Below are 17,008 nucleotides of genomic sequence, written 5' to 3' on the forward strand. Positions count from 1 at the left end.
TGATGCATGGGAATTGGATGAGAGTCTGTCCCAGGGGCTGCTGGGACCAGGAAAAGTAGAGGAGGCACGGCATGACACGACGCTGGAGGCAGTCATGGCTACAGGTAAGTGCTTTCGTTGGGGCATATTTACAATTACTGGCGCATCCCTGCAAATTAGCAGGGATGCGCCAGTAATTGTGCGCTGCAGCTCCGCCACCCATGATGCGCCGCATTGTAATGGGGCAAAAACGACACAGATGTGTCACGCATCTGTGCCGTAAAGGTGTCGCATTGCTGGAGTTGCGTCGCATGCGCAACGCAGCTCCAGCAATGCTCTGGGGGGGCCCATTCTACTAATGCTGCGTCAAGCCTTACGCCTGCTTCAAGCAGGCGCAGGGTTTTGACGTAGCATTGGCCTAAAAGTGACTGAGTGAAATCTTGTAGACTTCACTCAGCCACTTTTAGGAGGCGTTCCTGCGGCGGAACGCCCCCCCCCCCTACACCGGAACGCCTCCTTAAACCGCAGGGCTTTACAACGTGACGCATCTCTCAGATGCGTCACGTTGTAAATAGCCCTCACCATGGCGCATCTTTTGCGCCACCGATGCGTCACAAAAGTGACGCAACAGCGGTGCAAAAAAGGAGCAAGAGGCTCGTAAATCTGCCCCTTTCTGTTTAATATATTATGACCATGTGCCCCCCCACCGCGACCCCTCCTGCCCCACACCCCTTTGTTTGTGGAGGCTGCCACTGCACCTGCCACTGAACTTTGCCAGACTTTTTAGAAGACTGAGGGCCTAATTTACAAGAAACTGACGTATCGGCATCTACACGTCAGTTTCCTTGTGCCTGTGTCAAATGCCCATGCGACACCATGGATGCGCTCTATATATAATACAGGCTTCCATGGCGCAAGGATTAACAGATGCTTCAGAACTTCTGATGCATCCGTTGGCGCAGAAATGGGGCATAGCCCTTTACGTTGCCGCTGTGTCAAAAAAAGTAGCGCAGTGGTGGCGCAAGGAGCTTGTAAAAGAGGCCCAAAGTTTAGGTGCATTTTATGCCCATTCCCTCAACTAGAATATCCTGCTTAATATAAATAAGCCACAGAAAGGAATACCACCTTAGACCAATGTGTCGAGAAAAGATGCGGACAAAAGTAGGCCAAGACAGAAAAGTTAACGAACGTACGAGAGGGAAGGTGCTACTGCTAAGGAGAGACACATGAAGAGTACAGCTTAGGGATGTTATGAGAAACGGAGGGAGATGTGAAAGAAAACAGGACAGGTGAAGACGGAAAAAAGGCAAGAGATGTGATAAAGCTCAGGACAGGGAAGGCGGATTGAAAGGAGAGAAAGAGATCGGATGCGGCACAGCATGGGGGCCATGGAAGAAAGGGTGAGAGATTAGAGAGCGAACAGGGAGCCGGCAAAGAGGAGAGTTGAGAGAGAGCACAGGACAGAGACAACTGGGGAAAAGAACAGAAGAGTGAGAGAGGACAGGACGTGGAGAGCTGGAGAAAAAGATACAGATGTAAGAAAACAAAGAACAGGTTTGGGTGGAATAGAGAGAGACGTGAGATAGCACGCCGTATGTATGGGAACAGGTTTATGAGGGCAAGGATAGGGATGGGAAGGCCGTAGAAAGGACGAGTTATAAGAGTACCGGAAAGGTACAGTCGAGCAAAGAGAGAGGATAATGTCAAATAGTACAATCCTAGTAGAAAGTGAGAGAAATTTATGAGGGCACGGGACAGAGGACCAAAGAAAGGGAAACATGTGAGAGAGTACAAGACAGAGAAGGCTAGTGGAAGTGAGAGAAATGTGGGAAAATGGAGGATAAAGACGGCTGAAGAAAGAGCTACAAGGGAGCTCAGGACAAGGAAGGGTGAGCAAGGGAGAGAGCAACTGAGCGAGCAAAGAACAACGAAGGCTGGGTGAAGGGAGAGAGTTGTGAGAAAGTGCAAAAAATGGACCTGCTGGAGAAAGGGAAAGAGATGTGAGAGAGCAGTATTCAGGGACGGCTAGAGAAAAAGAGAGATATGAGAGTTCGCAGGAAAGATGGATATGAAATGCAGAGAGATAAGAGAGACTAAAGCACAAGGAAGTCTGGATAATTAAGCACAGCATTAGAGAGGAGAGGGTGGAGAAAGGAAAAAAACGTTGAAAGCAAGTACATATGATGGACCACTGGAGAAAGATTTCGGAGGGAGCATGAGTCGGGCCTGGCCACTCAACAAGATAAACAGATACAGAAACATGAAGTGTGAGACAAAAAGCGTGTGAGAGAAAAACAGACACACAGAACTGAGGCAAAGTCATCACGAGGCAGAAACAAGTGAAGAATCAGACACATGAGAGAGAGAGAGAGAGAGAGAGACAGACAGAGAGAGAGAGAGAGACAGAGAGAGAAAAAAAGAGAGAGAGAGAGATCATCTCCTTTTTCAGTAGGCTCGAGATACAGAGCAATCGCTATAAAAGATCCCAGGACAGAGAGGGCTTCATCGAGAGCTCGGTGACCTTAACCAAGATGCTCACAAGTTATGTCCTACGATTAATATCTCACTTGGATTTCTATTCCACTGAGAACTAACAGTAAGCAAACAGAGTAACGCATGGCCGCAAGAGATACAGATCAAGTGGCTTCACTTTTTAGAATAATAATATTGTTCTTCCTAACACCAGCACATCTCATGTTCTCATTCGATGATAGCATCTTTGTTTTTAAATATTTGTGCCAAAGTTCTTGTGAAAACTGGCAAAACAGGGTAGCTGCACTTCAGCTTCCCAACATGTCGAACACCACACGTTTCTATATGCTGTGCACAGTCATAAGTTAGATGAACAATACCCCTTCCTGTGTCTGCTTCACACCCACGTCCTCTGGATCGGTTGTTCTACACAGAGCATTGTAGGGATGAAATGAATCTAACCTCCACCCCTGTACAAGAATGGAAACTCAACCAAACCATGGTGCAAAAACCTTTCTTGGAATCTCTCCTGTACACTAACAGAACCCAAGCATAACCACGTTTACTATGACAACTCTATCCAGAGCACAAATAACTTCTGCTGGACCACGTTTATTGCAACAGAAAAAGAATACAGTCACGACAGAATGACTTACCTTGGATATTCTGCACATCAATTTCACTCCATCCACAGCAGAAAATGACCCCTCATTGCTCGCTTGTACACATATGGTATTAATCTAAGTCTCATTTCCATACACTGCTACATGCCCCTTTTCATCACTCCAAATTGCTAGTAAAGAGAGGTAGAAGAATGAGTGACTGACAATGTCCAAGTTCCAGTCCTGAGCAGTGAGTATGTTGTTCTGTTTTACTGTACGGGCCTGTCACCCCTAGTTTTAATTTAGGGAGGTTCTACCTGCTGCCAGTGTCTGATCCCTTCAGTGCAGATGAAAATAAGTTAATTACCTGTAATTGCAGCTCTCCAGTATTGGTACCTTTCATCGATTTGCATGTTTAAATCATTCCCATCGTCAAAGTAGAAGTCCCACGTTACCATAGTAAAGCAGTATGTATCAGTATCATAGGCTATAATGGCAATACAAAGTCAGTTTAATAGCCTATCTATGTCCTTTTTAAAAAAGAACTAAGCTTGACCTATAACCAATCAGGCAACAACATCCTCTAGAATACTCCAAAGAGAGGCTAGTTCCCTCACATTTTCAAGCACCAATGGGAATAAATTGTACCTGATCTATAAAGGGAGCCTCTCAGGGGAGGAAGGTGGGTCACATGTGAATCTATTAAAGATACTAATACTGGAGAACTGCATTAACAAACGAAAGGAGATAAGGCTATCCTTGACCAGGTAAGCCTATATTGCCTGAGTGGCCATATGAGGTGGTACATGCACTGGCATGGTTACCCCCTATCTCGTGGTCCACCAAGCAATCCCTCACCCTAAGGGTATCTGAGGGTCTCCACCATAGGGAATCTCTACCTGTGGTGTGTTTTGGCAAAGAAAAAGGCTGGTGTGGGAATGGAGTACTGAAGTGAGACTCCACTAATGTTGGGCTCAACTTCCTCCAATCACTATCCACCATATGTGCCTTTCTTTCCAGGACTGAGTTGCTGTGAGCTCTCAGGGTCAACCTCTGGCTACCTAAAGCTGGAGGCTGAGTCCCTCTGTTTGGCTTACTGGAGGGACAGGTCAGGTTTGGGGTTTTTAGGCCCCAGGTTTGGCTGTGCCCAACAGTGTCCATCTGTGGAAGGTCCCTAGCTAATTTTAAGGGGGATCCCTCAGGAGTTTGTTTTATTTTCACTGGGCTAGGATTACTAGCTTCAGTGCCCTTAATCTGCTGATTGGGGAGTTCTTTTGGACAGGGGGCCCTTTGGGGTCCACCACTGGCCTCCCTGACCTCCACAGCCCTGGGCTGACTGAGGCAGGGTAGAGAGGGGCAGGTTACCTGCTCCAGACTGGGTCCCACCTTGGAAGGGTCCACTGACATCAGAGGGTCTGCCAGGCTAGGCCTGACTACCTCTGGGGCAGTTTCTTCACAAGGGGTCAGATCAGTTCCCTGAGGAGGCTGATCCTTTCCTAAAGTCTGGTGGGAGGGAGATTTCTCTTCCTCCTCAACGCTCTCTGTCTGAGTGGAGTGATCCATAGTTTCAGGCTTCACAACACTATTATCTGTCTGAGTTTGAGCTGTGGCCATCACAACTCCACTAACCTTTTCAGGAAGGGACTCAGTTTGGGTATGGGCTGTGACCATCACAGCCTTGCCAACCTGTTCAGGGAGGGAATCTGTCTGAGATTGGGCTGTGACTGGAACAGCCCTCCTGACCTGTTCAGGGAGGACATCTTGGACTGGGGCTGTGGCTATCACTGCCCCACTAACCTTACCATGGAGGTTTACCATTTTAAAATGGGTTTCTTGCTCTACCTCAGCCCAGGCTGAGATCTCTAAATCATTCCCCAGTAGGCAATCTACAGGTAAGTTTGGTGACACTGCCACTCTCTTGTGGCCAGTGACACCTCCCCAGCTGAGATTAACAACTGCTATGGGATGATCTCTCTGCACTCCATCAATGTTGGTTACCTGGTATGTGGCTCCAGGTATAAGTTGCCTTGAGGGGACTAGGCTCTCAGCCACCATGGTGATGCTAGCCCCTGTGTCTCTGTAGGCCTCAACTTTTGAACCATTGATGAGGGGCTCCTGTCTGTACTTGCCCAAAGTGTTGGGACAAGCTGTGAAGTTGGCAAACCCCATGCTAGTCTCACAGACAAGAGTATCTAAGTTTGGGGACCTGGTTAGGCCAGAGTCCCCAGGAACTCCCAAAGTAAATGCACCCAGATTCTTGGGGGCACTCCCACCACCTGGGGGATTACTACTAGTAGTAACAGGAGGCTGGGAAGTTTTACTTGGGGGTATGTTCTCCTTATTGTCGTTGGCCCTTGGGCAACTGCTGTCAGTTTTGTAATGGCCTACCTGTTTGCAGGTATGACAATAAGGTTTCTTTTGGGAATTGGAAGGATTTTGGGACCCACCCTTTTCAGATGATTTTTGGGGCCCTGGGGTTTGATCAGACGATTTATTCCCACCCTTCTCTTGAGGCTTGGTTGATTCCTTCTTTTGGTCACCACCCTGGTTCTTAGGCCTAATCCTGGTTCTGACCCATTTGTCTGCCCTCTTACCCAATTCTTGTGGAGAGGTCAGATCAGAGTCTACCAGGTGCTGGTGTAATAACTGGTTCTGACAATTATTTAAGACTTGCTCTCTCATAATAAGATTATACAATCCTGTGAAGTCAGTAACTTTACTACCCAATAGCCAGCCTTCTAGAACCTTAGTGGCACAATCAACAAAGTCAGCCCAATCCTGAGACTGAGTTTTCTGGGTGTCTCTGAACATCAACCTGTACTGTTCAGTTGTGAAGCCAAACCCATCAACCAGTGTATTCTTCAGGACTTGATAATTGTTAGCATCCTCAGCTCTAGTAGTGAGGAGCTTATATCTACCCTTGCCTTCAAAGGAGAGCCATAAGATAGCTGCCCACTGACTCTGGGGGATGCACTGGACAGTGCAGGCCCTCTCCAAAGCAGTAATTCATTTGTGGATGTCATCCCCTTGTTTAAAGGGGGGCACTATCTTACTCAGGTGTCTAGTGTCTAAACGAACAAGTTACTTACCTTCGGTAACGATATATCTGTAAGAAACATTAGTTAGTGTTAGATTCCTTACCTTAGAATATCCCCAGGCGTCAGTCTGGATCCGGAAACTTTTGCGTAGCAGTACCCCTGCGCGTCGGTAGGCGTCGTCTGTAGGCGTCCCCTGCGGCTCCGCGTCCGTCGTCGGCGTCGTGCGCCGTGATGACGTCGCTGGAGTATATAGACGCCGCCTCCGCGCGCTGACGTCAGTTCTTTGCACACAGCATTTCCGCGCCAGGAGACGCAGAGCCATGAGAGAACCAACACTGGTGCCATGTAAAACTAGGGCCCTGAAAGGGATGACCTTAACCCTAGGTATCAGTTCGCAGAACGGGGAGGATGGGTGGGATCGGTAAGGAATCTAACACTAACTAATGTTTCTTACAGATATATCGTTACCGAAGGTAAGTAACTTGTTCATCTGAAAGAAACACGTTAGTGTTAGATTCCTTACCTTAGAATACATACCCCAGCAATACCAACCCCGGTGGTGGGTCTGCGAACCAATACAAACTACACCAGAAAGTCCTGGAGGACAGAACGGCCAAAGAAGCCATCCCTCCGGACTTGACTGTCCAGGCAGTAGTGCCTCGCAAATGTGTGCAGCGAGGCCCACGTAGCCGCTTGGCAAATGTCCTGCAAGGGGACTCCCCGGCCCAGGGCAGTGGTAGCCGCCGTGGCCCGAGTGGAATGGGCCCTCAGCCCAACAGGAGGCTCCTTCCGAGCCAAAGAGTAGCACGCTTTGATGCAGAGGACGACCCATCGAGAGATGGTTCGTTTACAGACCGCCCTTCCCTTCTTCGCACCCACGTAGCCAACAAACAGTTGGTCATCCACCCGGAACTGGCGTGTGCGATCCATGTAAAATGAAAGCGCACGTTTTGGGTCCAGACGATGGAGCCGCTCTTCATCCTTTGATGGATGCGGAGGCGGGAAGAAGGAAGGGAGGGTGATGGACTGCCCGATGTGAAAGGCCGAAACAACCTTGGGCAGGAAAGAAGGTCTAGTCCTCAGAACCACCTTATCAGGATGAATGGACAGGAAAGGAGGTAGGACAGAAAGAGCCTGGAGCTCACTCACTCTCCTGGCAGAGGTGATGGCAACCAGGAAAGCCGTCTTTAAAGTCAGGAGACGGAGAGGACAAGAATGAAGGGGCTCAAAGGGAGCACACATTAGAAAGGTCAGAACTAGGTTCAAATCCCACTGAGGCATCACAAACGGAACAGGTGGAAACATGTGAGTGATGCCTTTCAAGAATCGAGTTACAATCGGGGATTTGAACAAAGAAGGCTGATCAGGAAGCCTCAAAAAGGCTGAAAGGGCAGAAAGGTAGCCCTTGATAGTGCCCAGAGCAGAGCCCTGCTGGGCAAGAGAAAGAAGAAACAGAAGAACCTCCGAAAGAGGGGCAGAAAGAGGATCCACAGCCTTTGCTGTGCACCATGCCACAAATCTGTTCCACCGACAGGCGTATACCGACTTAGTGGAGGGACGCCTGGCTGCCAGAATAACATCACAGACTTCAGGAGGCAAGTCAAATGGCCTCAACTGCCGCCGCTCAATCTCCAAGCATGGAGGTGGAGACTGGACAGGTTCGGGTGGAGGACCGTCCCCTGCTGCTGCGACAGAAGGTCCTCCTGAAGGGGCAGGCGGATCGGGGGACCGACTGACATGCTGAGTAGCTCGGGATACCAGTACCTTCGAGCCCAGTCCGGAGCCACAAGGATAACTTGGGCCCGGTCGCGCCTGATCTTCTTCAGCACTCTGGGCAGAAGTGGTATAGGCGGAAAGGCGTATAACAGACCGCAACTCCACGCGCGCCGAAAGGCGTCGCCGTGCGAGTGCCGTCTTGGAAACTCCAACGCGCAGAACTGATGACATTGCGCGTTCTCTTCGGTGGCGAATAGATCTAACCAAGGCTCTCCCCATTGCAGAAAGATGCCTTGCGCCACGTCCGAGTTCAGACGCCATTCGTGATCCTTCGAGCACCGACGGCTGAGTTCGTCCGCCCTGGCGTTCAGAGAACCTGCCAGGTGTTGAACCGTCAGAGTCACGCCCTGACGTTCCAGCCATTGCCAGAGGCGCAGAGCCTCCTGGCAAAGGGTCCACGACCCCACACCGCCCTGTTTGTTGCAGTACCACATGGCGGTGGTGTTGTCGGTGAACACCTGCACCACACTCCCGTTGACAAAGGGGAGGAATGCCTTCAGTGCCAGACGAATCGCCCGCAGCTCCAACAGGTTGATATGGAGCCGGGACTCCGCCGGAGACCAGATGCCTCTGATCTCTGCCTCTCCCAAGTGGCCACCCCAGCCCTGGAGGGACGCGTCCGTCACGACAACGTGCTCCGGTTGGGGAAGGGAGAGGGACTTGCCCCTGACCCAATCGCGGTCCGTAAGCCACCACTGCAGTTGTCTCGCAGTGCCCTCCGAGATCAAGACGTGGTCGGACAAGTTGCCCTGATGCTGGGCCCACTGAAACTTCAGGTCCCACTGCAGAGCCCGCATCCGCCACCGAGCGTGATGCACCAGAAGGATGCAGGAAGCCATCAGTCCCAGCAGCCGCAGCGTCAACCTGACCGAAACCCGGGATAGCGGCTGAAAGATGGGAATCAAAGCCTGAATATCCCGAACCCGCCGTTCCGGAGGATAAACCCGAAACTGCGCCGAGTCCAGAACCGCTCCGATGAAAAGGAGCTTTTGAGAGGGACACAGGTGTGATTTCGGCACATTGATGGAGAACCCCAGGTCGTGCAAGAGGTCTGCCGTCATCTGAAGGTGGTGGACGACTGTCTGGGGCGAGCCCGCCTTCAACAACCAGTCGTCTAGGTAGGGGAAGACTGAAACCCCCAACCTGCGCAGATGGGCTGCGACCACCGCCATCACCTTTGTGAACACCCGTGGGGCGCTGGTAAGGCCGAAGGGAAGCACGATAAACTGAAAATGCTCCTGGCCTACCGTGAACCGCAGGTAGCGCCGGTGGGCCGGCAGGACGGGGATGTGAAAATAGGCGTCCTGCAAGTCCAACGCTACCATCCAGTCTTGTGGGTCTAGAGCAGCCAAGACCTGAGCTAACGTCAACATCTTGAACTTCTCCTTCCGGAGGAAGCCGTTGACGTTCCTTAGATCCAAGATAGGACGTAGGCCCCCCTTGTCCTTCTTGGGCACCAGAAAGTAGTGGGAATAACAACCACGCCCTACTTCTGGCCCAGGAACGCGCTCGATGGCCCCCTTGGCCAAGAGGGCCGTAACTTCCTCCTGCAGAAGTGTCAAGTGGTCCCCCGACACACGGTGGTTCTGCGGTGGCATGGCTGGAGGAGAGGTCTCGAAGGGGAGGGAGTAGCCCCTTCGGACGATTTGCAGCACCCACCTGTCCGAAGTGATCGTGCGCCAGTGAGCGTGGTGATGGCGAACCCTGCCACCCACTGGCGTCACATGGGGCCGAAAGCACGGACTAGGAGGATTTTGGGGTAGATGCTGCGGGGGAAGGTGTGGTCTGACCCCGCCGTTGTCCCCGACCGCCGCCACGGCGTTTTCCACGGCCGCCACCGCGTTGAAATGATTGTTGCGGCGCGTGGCTGGCAGCACGTGTGGGGGCGCCCCTTCCTTGGCCACGAAAGGGACGAAACGAACCCGTTTGCTGACGCTGGGTCGAGAGACCCAAGGACTTGGCCGTGACCCTGGAGTCCTTGAAGCGTTCCAGCGCGTGGTCCGCCTTGTCACCGAAGAGGTGACGGCCATCGAACGGCATGTCCATCAGTGCACTTTGGACGTCTGCCGAAAAATTGGCGGATCTCAGCCAGGCGTGGCGACGAATCGCCACTGTCGTTGACATAGCTCTGCCCAGCGAGTCGGTCGTATCAAGACCACACCGTATCGAATATTTTGCTGCATCTCGGCCCTCAGCCACAGCCTGACCGAGTTTTGCCCGCACCTCCATGGGGCATTCTGGCAGCAGTTCCGCGACCGTATCCCACACAGAGTGGGTGTAGCGGCCCAAGAGGCAGGCGGTGTTGCAAGACCGCAGGCCCAAACTAATGGACGAGAAGACCTTTTTGCCAAATTGGTCATACCTCTTGGATTCCCGGTCGGGCGGGGCCGACGGGAATGCGGACTGGGAGGTCGAGGCCTGGATCACCAGACTCTCAGGAGTGGGGTGGGTAGACAGGAACTTGGGGTCGTCCGGACAAGGACGGTGGCGCCTGGCCACGTTCCGATCAACAGGCGGACCTGAAGCGGGCCTGGACCAAGTGCCCAACAGAACGTCTGATAAGGCTTCATTAAACGGCAGCAGTGGCTCCTGTGGGCATGACTGCGGTTTGAAGACCTCGGTGAGGATGTTAGGCCTCACGGCCGCGACGGGGAGCTCAAGGTGTAAGGCCTTGGCAGCCCTCATCAGCACCACAGAATAAGCAGCTCCCTCCACCGAAGCCACGGAAGGAGGAGAGATCAAACCAGGGTTAGGAGAGTCGTCCAGACCACTGGCATCCCCCAAGTCACCTGTCCAGTCCGGGTCATACTGGCACTCGCGTGACAGAGGGTCCTCGGACCCCTCCCAACCTTCACCGAACTCTTCATCTTCTCCGTATTCGGAGTCAACGATGTAGACCGGCTCCTCGGGGTTCATGGGCCCCATCGGCGCCGGGACCGGCGTCGAGCGACGCCCGTCCGGCGCCGTGTCCGGCGTCGGGGAAGGTAAGGGGACGGCGCCGCCCGGAGCCGGCGTCGGAACCCCGGAGCCGGCCGGAGCCGGCACCGGAGAACCGGCGTCGCGCGGGGGCGGCGTCGGGGGTAACCCCGATGGCAACGGCGCCGGGGAGGCCGGAAGACCAGCCGGCGCCGATCCCGAAGGCCCTTGCGGCGCCGGGATCGGAGCCGTCGGCGGCGCCGGGGCCGGAGCACCCGACGGCGCCGAGGCAGGGACACCCGAACCGCTAGGACCCCCAGACGGTAGCACTGGGCCCGAAGGCACCGTAGGCCCCGTCGGAGAACCGAGCGCCCTCATGGCCATGAGGAACGCCTCGATCTCCTCAGGCGTCGCACCGTGCCCAGGGACCGGAGGGTATGAGGCAGGCCGCGCCGGCGACTCTCGCGGAGCCGCGGGGTTGGGGTCACCCGAGCCCCCGGCCGCATCGCGCGAGCGTCGGGGGGAGTCGGGGGTACGATGACGACGCCCCGACTTCCTATGCTTCTTACCTGACGAGCCTGACGAGTGGTGTCGACTTCCGGAACGCTCGGCGCGGCTCCGCGATCGTTCCCTCGAACGCTCTCTCGACCTCCGGCCGGACCGGGACCGCTCCCGGTCCCGACGAGGAGCCGACACCCGGAGCTCCAGTAGCTTGCGGGACCGCTCCCGCCTAGCCTTGTTGGTGAGGGCCCGGCAGTCGACGCAGGAGTCCACGTCGTGGTCGGGGCCCAGACACCGGAGACAGAGGCGGTGATGGTCTGTGACCGACATCGTGCGCTCACAGTCATCACAGTGCTTGAACCCAGGCATCCTATCAGGCACAATTGAGTAAGTACTTCGAAAAACTTGGTCAAAGACCGGGATACTGCTCTTCAGATCTGCGTCCACTGGCGCGGAAAAAAGAAGAACTGACGTCAGCGCGCGGAGGCGGCGTCTATATACTCCAGCGACGTCATCACGGCGCACGACGCCGACGACGGACGCGGAGCCGCAGGGGACGCCTGCAGACGACGCCTACCGACGCGCAGGGGTACTGCTACGCAAAAGTTTCCGGATCCAGACTGACGCCTGGGGATATTCTAAGGTAAGGAATCTAACACTAACGTGTTTCTTTCAGATTCCTTTCTTTATCTCTAGGAATAATGCTGCCACCAGTGGGGTCTGCCCCACTCCATTTCTGCTCTCTAGCAAAGGCAAGTCTCTCTTTGGCCAGGGCAGGTTCTTCCCTTTCAATCCTTAGTTTGACTTCCCTCATCTTGGCCTCATGCTCTCTTCTGTGAGGGGATGTCATCCCTCTGTGAGAAGAGGTCTGAGAGCCATTGGTTCAAATGGATCTGTTAGAGCCTCTGGCTAGAGACCTAACTCGTCCACTCCCAATGTTAAGCCTGCCTGAGAGGGGACCTGGGGGTCCCCCAAGTCCATTTTCATGCCTGCTTAAGTTGTCCTGGTGAGTCTACTGACTTCTAACTGACCCTTGTCTGCCTCATCCCCTGACAACTCCTGATCCTCTTACTCTCCTTCACTTCCTGTTCCATTGAGGTTGAGGTCAGGGTCCCTAAGGGTTCCCTCTAAGGGGGGCATACTCCCATCTGGATTAGAAGGGCCTGTGTTAGAAACCCTCCTTGCATCATAAGTCTCTAAGAGACCTATCAGAAATGGGATGGTAGTGTTAGAACCCTGTTTTAGCTTCCTGGAGGTACACACTTGTCTCATCTCCTGGAAGCTAAGAGCTGCATATCTTGGCATGACCTGTGGAGGGTCAACAGACATAAGGGGAGCCTCTGAGTTCTCTCCTTTGTCTGACATGCTTTTCTAGTGAGGTGTAAGTGGTGCACTTACCTACACTATTTGTTGGCCTACTGATCCCTTGCTAAGAGTTGTAGTCAGGGTGTGCTAAGCCCTGTTACACTACAACAGCTGGTTCAGTAGAACTCAGAGTATTCTAAGCTAAGTTATATGTACCTTGGTACTTATGTGATCTTTCAAATGATATTCTTAGGATACGTGTGGTAAAACAACAGCAAGCTCAAATCCCAACTGCTGCTCACCAATGTGAGAAGTTGGCCTGATATATAGTGCTCACTATTCTAGTGATCACTGTGTATCATACCAAACAACCCTTATTGATGATTGGTTGCAAGTCAACCTTATAGACCAGCTATCCTAGTAGCATGGACAAGAGCAGTCTTTAGGCTAAACTCTAGAGGGCGTGTTAAGCCAGCTGTTATACCATCACATATACCCCTTGAACGTCAAGTGAAAGGACACCACACAAGTTGTTATGAAAAATAAAGGATATTTATTTATAACAAGTCTACCCTGAACTCTTTATGAGTCAGGGAGCTAAGCACACAACAAAACTCTTAAGAAAATACTTTAAGTCGCACAATTTACACAAATGCCCGAGGGGCACGCAAAATCTTTTACTCTAAAAGTGGAATGCGAAATACTAGCAGGTAAGTAACAAGATCCAGAGGCTTCAGGATCGCTAGGACTACACTACTGAACCCTCAGGTTAGGAGCAGGAGGCCTAGGGAGATCGGGTGCAGAGTGTGCACTCTCACGCGGGATGCGGGACAAAGTCTATGGATGCTAGTATTCGTAAAGTTACTGTTATCGGACGAATCCGACTAGCTAGACTGAAAACGACAAAGGATCTGGACACTTAGATAGTGAAGCTATGTTGTAGCACCGAAATGCTCAGGTTACCTAGCCCAGGGGCTGCGGCTGCATAGGGTTCAAAAGACGTTGGGAATCCTCGTTGAAGTCTATGGAGCCTAAAGAAGAAGTTGCTGGCAGGCGACCAGTGAAGATATTCGGAGGGATCCAAGCCTGGATCGATGATGGAGACGACCTGAAAGCAGAGGGGACTCAGTTCTTAATCACTAGCCAGTGATTAGGTGGGAAGCAGGATGGCACCGGTGGAAGTCACTTCGACCAGGTGAGTGGGCGACGCTGGACTCTGCTGTCCCTCGGACCAGGAGGCGTTGTCGGCGACCAGGATGGAGGTGCGAGCTGTCCCACGAAGATGTCTGCTGTCGGCAATGCTGGACCCAGGATTGGGGCAACAAACCTTGGCAAAGTCAAGCCCACGCGGTGGAGTCAAGATGGCGTCTGGAGTGGACCAGGAGGGTCCGGGGTGCTCCTCTCTTGGAAGGGAGCAAGGGCCAGTCTGGAGCAACCAGACCAGCGGTGTAATCATCGTGGTTCGTCGTCAGGAGGGCCACTAGCCAGCAGGCAAGTGACCGGACAACGCGGTGAGCAGCAAAGAGCAGAAGGGCCACACGCAGACCTCGTGGATGCTGGGGGGTTGGACTTCGGTGCTGGAGCTGCTCAGGGTTAGGGCTTCTCAAACCCCAAAGCACTCACTTGAGGATCCCTCGGCGGTCGTGCTGGATAAGCGTTGTGCAGGTTTTGAAGATGGCAGGTCACTCAGGTCTCGTCACACCCACGAATCTCAGCTGGGCTGATGATGCAGGTAGAGGTCAGAGATGCCAGGGAATCTGGGTATCGTCGAGCTGGGCAGTCTTGATCCGGAGGATGGACTTACAGCAAACCGCAAGCGCTTAGATGGTGCCCGCTGATGCAGGGTGGCTACTCCTTAGCCACAAGGGAGAGTTTTCAGAAATGTTCAAGAGTTCTTTTGTGGAAAGTAGTCAAGATTCAGAATTATCTAATTTGGGAAGGGGGCCCGCTCTTACCTTGGATACACTAAACCCTGTCTGGGATGGTGCTAGCACCACCCCTGAAAGGAAACCCTTTGTCCAAGCTCTCCTCGCTGGAAGGACTCCCAGCAGCAGGAGGTCAGACTTGTGTCTGTGGTGGCAGCATCCATTTTGTGATGCTGAGGCTAGAGTTAGCTTTAACCAGAGTTCACAGTTACATACATGTCGTGTCCCTCTAGAAGGGTGGAATGCTAACCCCGTCACCAGAATTGGCGAGGGGTTAGTATTCCAATTCGTATGACACCTTACTTGACATGTTTTGATAAAGCGATACCAAAGTTGGCAAATAACCGCGAGGATTATAATGCACTTAATAGTATATGGTACGCGTTATCATGGACCAGCTATTAGGACTTGGTTCCGCAAGCTGCAAACGGGCTCAGCTCATGCCAGAGCACCATCTCACATAATTCCAAGCACTCTGCCTTCAGGATTGATAAGGCATGCCATAGGAGTGACTGATAGGAATACATGTGTCCATTATAGGGTTAGATATAGGAATACTATATCTAAATCAAAGGGGTGATTACACCACCTTGCCCCAGCTGTCATGCAGCCAGTTGTGTCAGATTTGGATGGCCAGCCATGGGTGGCATAATACATGCTGCAGCCCCTGGTAGGCCCTGGGTACACCTATGCCCTGGATACCTAAGGTATACTGTACAGGGACTGATAAGGTGACTCAGTATCCAATTAGATATGTACCTAAGGTACATGGAATCCATTTTACAGAGAGAGCAGTAGGCCTGGGCCCCTGAATAGCAGGGTCCCAGGTCAACTAAGACGAAAAACCAGCAAAACACCAGGCAAAAAGTTGGGGGCAACCATAGTCAGGTATCCACCTTCCTACAACCCCATTATAGGCAATTGGCCTTTGACACTAAACAAGAGTGACATTTATGTCAAGGCAAGAGACTGTTTTACAGTGAGACATAAATTGTCCAAAACAACAGTGACCGTTCAATTGGAATTTTAGTATGAGAAATGGGTTCGCAGTAAATCAAATCCAATCCAACCCAACACAATCAAATTCTATAGAGTTCTAATCACTCTAGTGAGAAGTAACTATGTGCTGACTCAGCCTGAGCCATGGAGAATTAGGCACATAAATGTGTCTTTAGCCATATTTGACATGCTCCCAAGGTTGTTCAGGTAAGGTGTTCCATAACAAGCAGTCCAGTGCAAAAAAAGATTTCTCTTCAGCCTTTTTCCTGCCAGTTTTGAGAGGTAGTGGGTACCAAAAGGGGTTTCCCGTGGAGCTCAGCTTGCTTTTAGGACAGTGTCATATCAGGCTCTGTTTCACGTAATTCAAAGCAATACCAAAAATGCTTTTAAGTTACCAAAATTGATTTGTGCATAGGCTGCAACCTGAAGCCAGTACATCCATGATCTTATGTAGGTTCACATCAGGTTTTATGGACAGAGCAAATAAATACAGAAATGCAATAGCAGAATACCTGCATAGCTCATGTAGTTGTTGAAAGGAGTATTCACAAAATGCTGGTAGCCACATGTTTCATTCCCAGGGCTTGGGTCACCACACATTTTATGCTTGGGAGCTGGATTGGTGTCACCACAGAGGTCTCCAGTCTCAAAGGATGGTTCCGTCTCCATACACGGGTCACTGCAGGACATAATCTCAGAGATGCCACGAAAGACATGGTAAAGGCCAAGGCTGTGCCCAATCTCATGGATCATCGTGTGTGTGTGACCTGGGATCCCATAAAAAGATGGGTTCAGAACAATTCCACCTGCAAACAAAAGATAAAGGAATAATAATTAGAAAAGAAATAGTAGACATGGAAATCATTGCCTAGAGAGACGACCAAGAGGAGACGTGTGGCTTGACAACAATAAACACAAAGCAACCACCTGTCGAAGAAAGAAGACAGTTGCATCCAAATTACTGTAAAAGTAAGCCACCTCAAAAGTAGTGAATCCATGCCTTAATAACGACAGAAATGTGCTGAGAGTAGAAAATGGAACACTTTTGAGATTTTTGGTCAGAAAGGAAAAGAGAGGTAGTAACAGAAGTTTCAAAGACAGAATGGTGCCCAAAAAGAAGAAGAGGAAACAATGGGGATACATGACATAGTGAAAGAAGCTGTGTTTGCTGAATTGTAAAGAGAAACAGGGGTTAAAAAGAACATGTCACCTGTATCATTCAGTAGGTGATAAACATGCATGCATACACGTCACCACATATGTGTGCACCTACTGACATGCATGCTAGCGACTGCTGCATGAACATGCCTCTTTTTATTTTCTTCCTATTTTTACTTTACTTTTACTTTAGAAATCTTTATTTCGACCGTTTGGTCATAAAAGATACATGTACAGTAAAATCACATAAATTCCGACACAGTCATATAAAACATCAGTGCGTACAATTAAAACCATAACCAGACAATGCAAGTGATTATTAAAAGGTAAGCAGTTC

The 17,008-nt window shown here is 51.4% G+C and overlaps 1 protein-coding gene across 1 annotated transcript in view; it reads right to left on the reverse strand.

The window, feature by feature from the left end:
• Positions 1-17,008, reverse strand: part of PAPPA (pappalysin 1) — an 870,469-nt gene that overhangs the window by 473,022 nt on the left and 380,439 nt on the right. Inside the window, exon 4 of the mRNA XM_086921096.1 lies at positions 16,026-16,319. Within this exon, the coding sequence (XP_086777222.1) occupies positions 16,026-16,319 (294 nt within the window). The remainder of the gene's footprint in view (positions 1-16,025; positions 16,320-17,008) is intronic.

This window comes from Lissotriton vulgaris, chromosome 5 (genome assembly GCF_964263255.1).
Source record: "Lissotriton vulgaris chromosome 5, aLisVul1.2, whole genome shotgun sequence".
In the NCBI taxonomy this organism is placed as follows: domain Eukaryota; kingdom Metazoa; phylum Chordata; class Amphibia; order Caudata; family Salamandridae; genus Lissotriton; species Lissotriton vulgaris.